This window comes from Salmo trutta, chromosome 4 (genome assembly GCF_901001165.1).
Source record: "Salmo trutta chromosome 4, fSalTru1.1, whole genome shotgun sequence".
Lineage (NCBI taxonomy): Eukaryota > Metazoa > Chordata > Actinopteri > Salmoniformes > Salmonidae > Salmo > Salmo trutta.
The window spans coordinates 63,495,959-63,509,097 of record NC_042960.1 but is presented as its reverse complement, the minus strand read 5'-3'; the positions used below and the strand labels follow the sequence as shown (position 1 = coordinate 63,509,097).

General features: G+C 41.5%; 1 protein-coding gene across 2 annotated transcripts; it reads right to left on the bottom strand.

The window, feature by feature from the left end:
- Window positions 1-5,232: 5,232 nt before the first annotated feature.
- Window positions 5,233-12,782, bottom strand: LOC115192847 (hyaluronan and proteoglycan link protein 3). Of its 2 annotated transcripts, none has more exons than XM_029751742.1 (5): window positions 11,639-12,782; window positions 10,516-10,673; window positions 7,900-8,280; window positions 7,383-7,685; window positions 5,233-6,466 (listed from the first exon to the last, which is right to left on the bottom strand). In XM_029751742.1, exons 2-5 carry the CDS (start codon window positions 10,640-10,642, stop codon window positions 6,189-6,191), a joined length of 1,089 nt encoding a protein of 362 aa, XP_029607602.1. In that variant the 5' UTR covers window positions 10,643-10,673; window positions 11,639-12,782; the 3' UTR covers window positions 5,233-6,188. The 2 variants fall into 2 exon arrangements, with proteins under 2 accessions (XP_029607602.1, XP_029607601.1); XM_029751741.1 differs by having other exon boundaries at window positions 10,516-10,685; window positions 11,639-12,646.
- Window positions 12,783-13,139: the final 357 nt, after the last annotated feature.

Here is a 13,139-nt window from a genome sequence, read left to right as displayed (position 1 = left end):
TAAAGTAATGATGGACTGTTGTTTCTCTTTGCTTATTTGAGCTGTTCTTGCCATAATATGGACTTGGTCTTTTATCAAATAGGGCTATCTTCTGTATACCCCCCCCCCCCCTACCTTGTCACAACACAACTGATTGGCTCAAACCCATTAAGAAGGAATGAAATTCCACAAATTTACTTTTAACAAAGCACACCTGTTAATTGAAATGAATTCCAGGTGACTACCTCATGAAGCTGGTTGAGAGAATGCCAAGAGTGTGCAAAGCTGTCATCAAGGCAAAGGGTGGCTATTTGAAGAATCGCAGATATAAAATATATTTTGATTTGTTGAACACTTTTTTGTTACTACATGATTCCATATGTGTTATTTCATAGTTTTGATTTCTTCACTATTATTCTACAACGTAGAAAATAGTCAAAATAAAGAAAAACCCTTGAATGAGTAGGTGTTCTAAAATGTTTGACCGGTAGTGTATATATAAACACCAAAGCGCATTCGACATGATTTTTTGGTCCGACTGACAATGTTGATCTCGGAGTGTCACTGTGCCTTGGGAAGACTCGTGTAGGTCTGATTGAGACATTGGGCAGAGCAAAAAAGTGTTTGGGATTGCAGCTGGATACTCTGAAGTCAAGCACATTGTTAAATATCGTTTTTATGATAATTAGGGTATTTTTTCTGTTGTTGTTAATGTTTGTTAATTAGCTTTTTTCCCCTTAGTGTTGGATCTTATGACCAAATAGGGAACAACTCCTGTCTGTAAAGAAGAGCAACATTTGCCTATTTCTGAATGTCCAACAGAGTTCCTCCAGCTCTATATCATAATGGCACAGTATTGTGCTGTCATCATGGATATTTTCCCCCAAAGAATTCACAAAATAGAGATAGATAGAGGGCTCATTAAGCCCAATTGTCCTACTTGAGTAAAAGTTAAGATACCTTAATAGAAAATGACTCAAGTAAAAGTGAAAGTCACCCAGTAAAATAATACTTGAGTAAAAGTCTAAAAGTGTTTGGTTTTAAATATACTTAAGTATCAAAATAAATGCAATTGCTAAAATATACTTAAGTATCAAACGTAAAGGTATAAATCCTTTCAAATTCCTTATATTAAGCAAACCAGATGGCACAATTTTCATGTTTTTATTTTATTTTAAGGATAGCCAGGGGCATGCTCCAACACTCAGACATAATTTACAAATTAAGCATTCATGTTTCGTGAGTCCGCCAGATAAGAGGCAGTAGGGGTGACCAGGGATGTTCTCTTGATTTAGTGCGTGAATTTGACCATTTTCCTGTCCTGCTAAGCATAAATAATTTAAGGAAAATGGGTGTCAGAGACAATTTATGGAGTAAAAAGTACATACTTTTCTTTAGGGATGTAGTGAAGTAAAAGTAGAAGTTGTAAAAAATAGTAAAGTACAGATACACCAAAAAACGACTTAAGTAGTACTTTAAAGTAATTTTACTTAAGTACTTTACACCACCAACTAAGCCTTTTTTAGCATGACGAAGAGGAAATATTTCTCATCATCGATGCCCATGCTGTCACAGAAGCGATCAGTGGCTAAGATAGGACGTGTGCTCTCTTTCCATCTCTATGCTTCAGAATAATCAAGAGGTGAGAATGCCATGAACACAATGCATTTTATTCCCACAGGTGGCGCCATTTCTATACAAAATTGCATTATCTGGTGTAAGACTATAGCTGAGGATTTATGTATGGAATGACAGCAATAGAAGAGTTGACGGCAGCACATGCAGTGTGGGAAGAGGCTAATGTCCTACAAGCCATGTGACCTTACAATCCATCCGCTAGTACACAGACGACCAGTCACTTTGGGGCCAATCCTTGAGTGCTACTCTTAGTGAATTAATTTGCCGATAGATTCTGGGTTTGTTTGTCTATTTCTCACTGAATTCTCTCAAACTACGCTTCTGATTCATGATTCATGAGTCCTATCAGATTGAAAATAAACATCAATTTATTTTATTCATAACCCTAAGTCCCTTTGTGTTCAGGAAGGGAATTATCTTATTCACAACCCCAAGTCCCTTTGTGTGTAGGAAGGGAATTATCTTATTCATAAACCGAAGTCCCTTTGTGTTCAGGAAGGGAATTATCTTATTCAAAACCCCAAGTCCCTTTGTGTTCAAGACGGGAATTATCTTGTTCAGGAAGGGAATTATCTTATTAACAACCCCAAGTCCTTTTGTGTTCAGGAAGGGAATTATGAGGGGTACTGGAGAACTTGGAAATTAATTGACACCAGTAGCACAACAAGCTGTGAAGGCAAAAAGAGAAGTAGGAGTAAGACGATGTGATAGGTTGACGAGGATCCTTTTGGGCCGAGACATGTTCACCGTTTGGGGAGCAGGGTCCTACGCTCAAGCTCCCCTCCCACCCGACTCATTCAACAAAACACACTCACAGAACAACACAACGCTCTCACATTACAAAGGGATGTCAACGTCTGGTGAATGGTTGACTGGTTAATGGGTGTCTCGGTATAGAGGGAAGTCTCACACACACACACACACACACTCGCACACACACACACTCACACACTTACAGTACACCAACGACACCTTTAAAATAAACAAGACTGACACAAATATCACATAATTGTGTGTGTAGTGTGTGTGTGTGTGTGTGTGTGTGTGTGTGTGTGTGTGTGTGACATAATGTCCATGCACGTGAGTATAAACTTTGTGTGTTTGATGAGTGTTTGAGCACAAACAACAGCTACCGTACATGTGATAAAGTTTCACGCAGCGTATGGCAACGTTCTGATGACGGATTCTGACGCCAACAAATATCAAATAAAATCTGAACGCCTCTTTGTCTGCTCAGTAGTTATACTAGAGATTAAGAAAGTATATGTCCTGCAATTGTGATTGAATGAATCCAAGCTATCTTTTAGGTATTGTATTTTATATTTATTACATTTTACACAGTATTATACTGGGTAGATCATATGGCAATATTGCAAAAACCTTAATCCAACACTTAGCAACATTGACGAGTGGTTCAGATATCAAAAACCTTAATCCAACAACTAGCAACATTGACGAGGGGTCCAGGTATCAAAAACCTTAATCCAACATTTAGCAACATTGACGAGGGGTCCAGGTATCAACAACCTTAATCCAACATTTAGCAACATTGACGAGGGGTTCAGGTATCAACAACCTTAATCCAACATTTAGCAACATTGACAGTGTGTGTACAAACTCCCTATTGAGTATATTTGTACCCCCTCCTGGAATCGCAAAGTGAAAAAAGAAGCAAGTCAATATCTCTCTTAGGTCTCTACAGTGCATACCTTCATCGCCTGCAGGCTCGCCAAACAAGCATGGCCTGTGTGTGTGTGTGTGTGTGTGTGTGTGTGTGTGTGTGTGTGTGTGTGTGTGTGTGTGGTGTGTGTGTGGTGTGTGTGTGGTGTGTGTGTATGTTTGTGTGTGTGTTTGTGTTCCACTCATATTTTGGCAGCTGGTGTAAATAAAACATGCCTTTTTTGAGGCCCCAGGAATCACACAATTACAGGGACCTCTGTTTGCTACTCAAGAGAGGGAGCGAGGTTACCGGTGTAGTACTTCCTACTGCCTTTCACTCTGTTCAACTCTCTCTCCCTCCATTCAAAATGCTATAGTTCAACTCTCTCTCCCTCCATTCAAAATGCTATAGTTCAACTCTCTCCCCCTTCATTCAAAATGCTATAGTTCAACTCTCTCTCCCTCCATTCAAAATGCTATGGTTCAACTCTCTCCCCCTTCATTCAAAATGCTATAGTTCAACTCTCTCTCCCTTCATTCAAAATGCTATAGTTCAACTCTCTCTCCCTCCATTCAAAGTGCTATAGTTCAACTCTCTCTCCCTCCATTCAAAGTGCTATAGTTCAACTCTCTCTCCCTCCATTCAAAGTGCTATAGTTCAACTCTCTCTCCCTCCATTCAAAGTGCTATAGTTCAACTCTCTCTCCCTCCATTCAAAGTGCTATAGTTCAACTCTCTCTCCCTCCATTCAAAATGCTATAGTTCAACTCTCTCTCCCTCCATTCAAAGTGCTATAGTTCAACTCTCTCTCCCTCCATTCAAAATGCTATAGTTCAACTCTCTCTCCCTCCATTCAAAGTGCTATAGTTCAACTCTCTCTCCCTCCATTCAAAATGCTATTGTTCAACTCTCTCTCCCTTCATTCAAAATGCTATAGTTCAACTCTCTCTCCCTCCATTCAAAGTGCTATAGTTCAACTCTCTCTCCCTCCATTCAAAATGCTATGGTTCAACTCTCTCTCCCTCCATTCAAAATGCTATAGTTCAACTCTCTCTCCCTCCATTCAAAATGCTATAGTTCAACTCTCTCTCCCTCCATTCAAAATGCTATAGTTCAACTCAACTCCCAGACAGTGGTCATGCGTGCGCACACACACACACACACAGTGCCCTGTTTGTATGGGTCAGCATGACCCCTTTCACCTCTCTTTCCCAGGATCCCTCTGCCATCAGGTAGTAAGTACCCTACTGTGTGCCCAACAACGCACCTGTGACACCACCGCTCTCTAATGGTGATTATATGAATCAGCAGGAGGATTTATTTTAGCTTTCAGCAGGGTTGTGTTCAAGGCACAATACAGAAGAGAAGGGGAAAGGCAACTGAAACAGGGAGATACTACCTGGACAATAAACACACATTTTTATTTTCCCGTTGCAAAGCGCTTAAAAAAAATGTTTTTTCATTGTGTGACCTAATGAACAGGACCTAGCTCCCGAGTGGCAAAGCGGTCTACGACACTGCATCTCAGTGCTAGAGGTGTCACTACAGACCCTGGTTCGATTCCAGGCAGTATCACAGCCGGTCGTGATTGGGAGTCCCATAAGGCGGCGCATAATTGACCTAATTAAATAAAATGTTAAAAGCAGGCACACAGAAGTGTTTAATATGTTTCTATACATGGCGTCTGGGTCAACTTCAGCGATTACAACGTCTGTTAAAATGTTGAAAGCAGTTTTGTGTCAGTAATGGACGACTAAGAAAAAATCTTCAGTAAAGACTTGACCAATGACATTATTTTATTCATTTGGTAGAACACTTAATTAAAGTCATACAACCTGATTTAAAGTAGCATGATTTAATTAAAGTCATACAACCTGATTTAAAGTAGCATGATTTAATTAAAGTCATACAACCTGATTTAAAGTAGCATGATTTAAATAAAGTCAGACAACCTGATTTAAAGTAGCACGATTTAATTAAAGTCATACAACCTGATTTAAAGTAGCATGATTTAAATAAAGTCAGACAACCTGATTTAAAGTAGCACGATTTAATTAAAGTCAGACAACCTGATTTAAAGTAGCACGATACAGATGGAAGCCTTTTAACACTGAGCTCCTCTACAAGGTCATAACATGCTGTCAAATCCCCTTCCAACATGACATAGTCTACAGTGCATTCGCAAAGTATTCAGAAACCTTGACTTTTTCCACATTTTGTTTTACGTTACAACGTTAAACATATTCCTTATTTTCCCCCTCATCAATCTACACACAAAACCTCATAACGACAAAAGCAAAAACAGGGTTTTTAGAAAACAAATTGTAAATGTATAAAAAGACAAAGTATTCATCGTCATTAAGTTCATCATTCCATTCCAACCCTTATAAAAACAAGACATGAAAAGATATTCTAACATAAAGAGGATCATCCAGAAATGTGCCTAAGACTATGAATGACATACATTGAACTGAAATGACTTCAGGAACAGTGAGATAGCAATACACAGTTCAACAAAACACCAAGGGAAAGATCTTGGTTGGACAACAAAATCACTGGCAAAGCATCACGAAGGCAATGCTGTGGGTTGAACACCTTCCCTGAGTTTACTGTGAGTCCAACCTGACAACACAACCCTAAATAGCCAGTATACAGTATGTGTATCAGTACTGGTTGGAGTCTCAGCGGGGAGAATGACTGATAGTGTGTTCAATATAAGGAGATTAAGACAGTTCACTATGACTATACAGCGGACGCTGTGAGAGCAGAACTAGCTAATGCTAAGTAGCATGCAGGCTAGTGTTGTGTGACAGTGGGTCAGTGGTGAATAGAGAAGTTGACTAGTATAGGCTATCTGTCATACTGTAGGACTGCTTCATACTGATAAATGATGGTTTTTGTTGAGGGGGGCTTTACCGGTAGCAGTAGACACTGTATTTCTGCTGCTGAGGGGGGAATCCAAAATGACGTACCCCTGGCTCTGATGGGCCGCAGTTAGGGTGGACCTTGGTGATGGGGTAACGGACGCTCCCATCGGCCAACCAGCCCGCGTCGCAGAGGTCCAATCCCATGAACCTCCAGGCAGCGTAGAGTTGGCCCACCTTGGCGATGTGACCGCCGTCGTCAACGCACGCCGCCACCGCCTCGGTGAAGTTGAACTTCTGGGGTTGTTTCAGGAAGTATACTGTCCCTGTGACAGAAGAGACAGAACAGGAGATAGTAGTACTAAGCATGTGTAAGTAGAGGACCGCTTAAAACACGTGTAAGGAGGGGACCACTAAAACATGTTTAAGTAGAGGAACGCTTAAAACACGTTTAAGTAGAGGACCGCTTAAAACACGTTTAAGTAGAGGAACGCTTAAAACACGTTTAAGTAGAGGACCGCTTAAAACACGTTTAAGTAGAGGACCGCTTAAAACACGTTTAAGGAGGGGACCACTAAAACACGTGTAAGGAGGGGACCATTTAAACATGTAAGGAGGGGACCACTAAAACACGTTAAAGGAGGGGACCACTAAAACACGTTTAAGGAGGGGACCACTAAAACACGTTAAAGGAGGGGACCACTAAAACACGTTTAAGGAGGGGACCACTAAAACACGTTAAAGGAGGGGACCACTAAAACACGTTTAAGGAGGGGACCACTAAAACACGTTAAAGGAGGGGACCACTAAAACACGTTAAAGGAGGGGACCACTAAAACATGTTAAAGGAGGGGACCACTAAAACACGTTAAAGGAGGGGACCACTAAAACATGTTTAAGGAGGGGACCACTAAAACACGTTAAAGGAGGGGACCACTAAAACACGTTAAAGGAGGGGACCACTAAAACACGTTAAAGGAGGGGACCACTAAAACACGTTAAAGGAGGGGACCACTAAAACACGTTTAAGGAGGGGACCACTAAAACACATTAAAGGAGGGGACCACTAAAACATGTTTAAGGAGGGGACCACTAAAACACGTGTAAGGAGGGGACCACATAACTGCATTCATGTCCATTCATTCACATTTCTCAATTGTCGTGTAACACTTTTATTTTGCTGAAGTGTTTTGTATGTGTTTTTGGAGACCAATGTTGACATATACACACACACACACTGACCCTTGGGGGCAGCTGAGAAACAGAAGGCATCAAAGTGGTGGAGGTGGCGGTGGCGTTGTCCGTAACTACGGAGACCAGGGGCTAAGTCCACGCCCCCACAGGGCTCCCGCGGTGTGGTGATTGGGTACTGAGCCGTCCCATCAGCCAACCAGCCGGCGTTGCACCAGTCGAGCCCCTCCTCCCAGGCGGCAAAGAGCTGGTCGAAGGTGGCCAGGGTCGAATCCTGCTCCTCACATGCACGCTGGGCCCCCAGGAAGTTGAAATGGTAGCGGCCCTTCTGGGAGTGGTAGGGAAATACCACTCCTATAATGGGGAAAAAGTTTGAAATGTTCTATAGGGGTTAAATTGCTATAGGGGTTAAATCCACCAACTGTCCTTGCAGTGACTAATGCCAGTATAGACACTTGTAAGGACAATATGTTCAAGGTCATTTCAAAAACAGATTGAACGGAGTGGACTGTGTTCTGTTCAGAGCTGAGGGGGCTGTCTAGACACGCACACACACACACACACACACCTCGCAGCTCCAGCTCCACTGTCACGCTTTCGTCCTCCAGCCCGTCGATGACCTCACAGCGGTAGCGGCCCGTGTCGTTCAGATGCAGCTCCTTGATCACCAGCGACATGTCCCCTGGAGCAGCCCGACGCAGGCGCACCCTCCCCTGGAAGCTGCCGTAGCTACGGTGACGGTTGCCCATGGCGACCATCACGTCGGTCTCACGGGTGGTCTCGCTGGCGCCGTTGGTGGGCAGCCAAGACCATTTGACCCGGGTCCGACGGGGGCCGTTGATCTCGGGTTCGTAGCGGTAGTGACAGGGCAGGGTAACATTACTACCCCTGGCCGCCGACACCGAGGGCTGGGGGGACTCCACGTGGAGACGCACCCCGTTGAAATAGACTGGAGAAGACACAGTAGAGACAAGGACACAGGATAGATAAGAGTTATACAGTAGAAACAGGATAGATAAGTTATACAGTAGAAACAGGATAGATAAGAGTTATATCATATAGTAGATAGTGTATAGGGACCAAGTATTTTTCCTGACCATGTGATTAGACCAGAGCCCCAAATACACCTGGGTCTGCCCCCAGAGTATTTGGGTCTTACCAGGTTACCAGGTTACCAGACCTTATATGGAGCCCTTGTGAATGTTGTGCAGGTTTATGTACATACAGTGCCTTCAGTAAGTATTCATACCCCTTGACTTATTTCACATTTTGTTACGTTGCAGTCAGAATTAAAAATTGATTACATCGGGGGGTTTTCCCTCTCTCACCCATCTACACACAATATCCCATAATGACAAAGTGAAAACATGTTTCATTTTTGCTAATTTATTGAAAAAGAAACGCAGAAATATCTAATTTTACATAAGTACTCACACCCCTAGTCAATACATGCTAGAATCATCTTTGGCAGCGATTACAGGATTTCTGGGTAAGTCTCTAGGAGATTTGTACACCTGGATTGTACAACATTTGCATATTATTATATTTTTAATTCTTCAAACTCTGTCAAGTTGGTTGATGATTATTGCTACACAGCCATTTTCTGGTCTTGCGATAGATTTTCAAGCTGATTTAAGTCAAAACTGTAACTAGCCCACTCAGTAACATTCACTGTTGTCTTGGTAATAACTCCAGTGTATATTTGGCCTTGTGTTTTAGGTTATTGTCCTGCTGAAAGGTGAATTCATCTCCCAGTGTCTGTTGGAAAGCAGACTGAACCAGGTTTTCCGCTAGGATTCTGCCTGTGCTTAACTCTGTTCCATTTATTTTTATCCTAAAAAACTCCCTAGTCCTTGCTGATGACAAGCATACCCATTGCATGATGCAGCCACCATCATGCTTGAAAATATGAAGAGTGGTACTCAGTGATGTGTTGTGTTGGATTTGCCCCAAACATAACATTTTGTTTTCAGGACATAAAGTTAATTTCCTTGCCACATTTTTTGCAGTTTTACTTTAGTGCCTTAATGCAAACATGATGCATGTTTTGGAGTATTTGTATTTTGTACAGACTTCCTTCTTTTCACTCTGTCATTTAGGTTAGTATTGTGGAGTAACTACCATGTTGTTGATCCTTCCTCTGTTTTCTCCTATCACAGCCATCAAACTCTGTAACTGTTTTAAAATCACCATTAACCTCATGGTGAAGTGGTTTCCATCCTCTCCGGCAACTGAGCTGGAAAGGACGCCTGTATCTTTGTAGTGACTGGGTGTTTAAATACACCATCCAACATGTAATGAATAACTTCACCATGCACAAAGGGATATTCAATGTCTGCTTTTTCTGATATTTTTTTACCCATCTACCAATAGGTGCCCTTCTTTGCGAGGCATCGGAAAACCCCCTGGTCTTTGTGGTTGAATCTGTGTTTGAAATTCATTACAAGACTGAGGAACCACTACAGATAATTGTGTGTGTGGGTTACAGAGATGAAGTAGTCATTCAAAAATCACGTTAAACACTATTACTGCACACAGAGTCCATGCAACTTATGTAACTTAAGCAAAACTTATTTAGGCTTATTTAGGCTTGTGATAACAAAGGAGTTGAATACTTATTGACTCAAGACATATCAGCTTTACATTTTTAATTACATTTGTAAAAAAAAAAAAAAACATAACTCGACTTTGACCCTTATAGGGTATTGTGTGTAGGCCAGTGAAACAAAACCTCAATCTAATCCATTTTAATGTCAGGCTGTAACACAACAAAATGTGGAAAAAGTCAAAAGATGTATCTTCTTTCTGAAGGCACTGCAACAAACTGTGCAGCCAATATTGTATAAGTTAATACCACTCCAGACTGTGTGCTGTCTGCTACACCTTTAGGGTCAGGGTTAGGTCAGACTGCCCGCATTCTTCTGACGTTGACAATGGAATGGCATTTGATATTACATGTGGATGGGGGCCCCCCCTCAAGAACATTATACCATGTTCACACTACAGCGCCAATCCAAACCATACTGTGCTAATCATTTTTTCCCCCTCACATTCTCTGTTCGGGTTTCAGCAACTTTGGTGGATGCTAATTCAGGCCAGCCCCGTACAGCGCTGCACGGCTTGGCTCAGTAGTGTGAAAAATGTATAACAACGTTCTCTCTTTATTTATGGCTGTAGGACCTACTCTCTCCGTTGCCATCGCCGTTCATGATGTCGTGGTAGAAAAAGCCGTTGCTGTATCTTGTGGCGGCGTGGCTGGAGACGAGGAGGTACATCCAGACGACCAGTAGGGGGCGGAGTAGGGTCAACATCCTCACCGCGGAACACCGGATCTGATTTCTTCTATGAGGGATTCTTGTCATACAGGCATCAAAAATACCATTTATGATATGTCATTCCACTCAATTGTTCCCTATCAAATCACCTTTGTAAAGTTTGTATACATTTCCTTAATTCATAGGGGATTTAATGCAGATTTGATTATATCCCAGAGATGTATATGCTGTTGTAAATTAATCTCAAATTTATTTTGATGAAACTAGATGTGACCTGTTATTAGTTTAACAACTGTGTTAAAATAATTTATATAATCATCAGTAGAGGTCACTGAAACCTTATTATATTATAAATTAATTATGTGAAATTGAGTCGCCGAAGCACTCTTGGTCTCTTTGTCAAATATACTTTAATCTGTACTTGGAGGTTTATGACATTCATAACTCAGAACAACAAAGTATAATATTTACTAAATAAAATGTATAAGTTAAAACGATTTACTATTAAAAGGTTTAATATACATCTAGTATCACTCACAAATCATAAATGTGTCAAATAAATGTCAAAACAATAAATTGATGCGGTAAAACAGAATAAGTACAGCACATGACAAAAAAAGTCACGCAACCACGAAATAAATTGTCCTTTTATTTTGAAGTATTTGCTTTCAGAAAATGTAATTTTGCACAGTTTAACCAAAGGACAAATCAAGTGCTATGAATTAAAAACGGTCTTATAATGAAAAGGAACCGAAATACAGGCCATTGTTCAGTCAGAATATAATTTTTTGTTGTTGTAAATATTAAACTAGGCCGTGCAGTAGCCTATGGTTGTCTAATTCTCTCTAACAAATCTGCTCTAATCGTCCAGTTACTTTGATTGTTTTATCACTTTCAAGTTGTCGGTGGCAAAGTCATTTTTATTCAATTATCTATTTGGAATCACTCAAAAACAGTTAAGTTTCGTTTTATCTCGAACCATTCACAGGGCACATTCCAATATCCCAAAGTCGTAAAAATAAGACTACTTACAGATGTAACGTCGTGTCAGTTCATGTTCCCCTGATGTGTCTTTGTGAGACAGCTACACGCCTGGTCCCAATTCTTCCCATTGCCATTTTTAGGGAGAATAAGAGATCTGACGTCATCCAGAGCAATCCTCTTGAAAACGAACGAAAGGGACCTCATCGTAAAAATAAAATAAAACGCCCATAAGACCATAAAAGCTGCAAGACGTTTTGCCTACTATTGCGTTTGCAGTCATACGGATACAAACCGACAACAATTAAATGTACTTAATGATCTTTATAATATTTACTTAGTAGCTTACATTACAGCTGCATTGTTATGCAATTTTGATTCTTGCTTTCTTTTCCCATATTTATTTTAAAACATCAGGGCAACATCAATGAGGATATGTTCCTGGTGACTGAGCCTGTACATGAATATTCATATTAAGTATTTTATCTGTTGAAATGAACCAACCTTGTTTCATTACTTTGAAACACTATATGCCTATTCATAAAAAAAAAAAATTTCCTAAATGAATTAACTTCCAGATTAGAGTAAATATTAGACCTACGCAAATATAACATGAGCTACAGTATCTGCATCACGTGTTCTCTCAATGAGGCTTTGGTTCATGGGTATTCCCTGATGTTGAAGTGGTTAGCGATCCTGTATTTTGGGAATGGTAAGGGTGATGAAGCATATTCCTTGATTCACATTTTTCCTCAACCTTGAATAACACTGACAACAGTATCACGAGGACTCATTTCAGTGAAGGCCTGAAATAACAGCAGCCGCCGTGGAAAACAAAGATACCTCCAGTTCAGAGACCTCTGGAACTTGTTGATTCTGGAAATAGTTGAGTGAAGTCTATGTATCACTGTGACGATGTGGGTCGTCCCCCCCCTCTACTTGATTCACATGCTAAGCCCCATAGGGAATTAGAGGGTATGCCCTCAAACCATCCTCAACCTATAAAACAAATGCACGCACGCAGGTATGAACGCACACACACACACACACACACACAAAGTCAAGCGCAATACCCTACACACGCCACCCTCTGGAGAAAACCCTGTCTACATTCAGCTGTTATTTTAGAATTCCTGGTGCCTGAAACACTATACAGGAGGAAAAAGCTGCTCTGAGCCCTTTGAAACCAACAGGATGTCAGACTACCACCAAACCCCCCCCCCCCCCCCCCCTCCATCCCTATAGACAAACCCCTGACCATCTACATCCTAGACCCCCACCACACACATAGACATGCGCGCGCGCACACACACACACACACACACGCAGAGACATGCACACACAAACACAACCCATCCTAGACTGCCCCCCCCCCCCTTACAACCCACAACCATCCCCCTCTGTGCTTGCCTGGGAGACACCCTTACAACCCACAACCATCCCCCTCTGTGCTTGCCTGGGAGACACCCTTACAACCCACAACCATCCCCCTCTGTGCTTGCCTGGGAGACACCCTTACAACCCACAACCATCCCCCTCTGTGCTTGCCTGG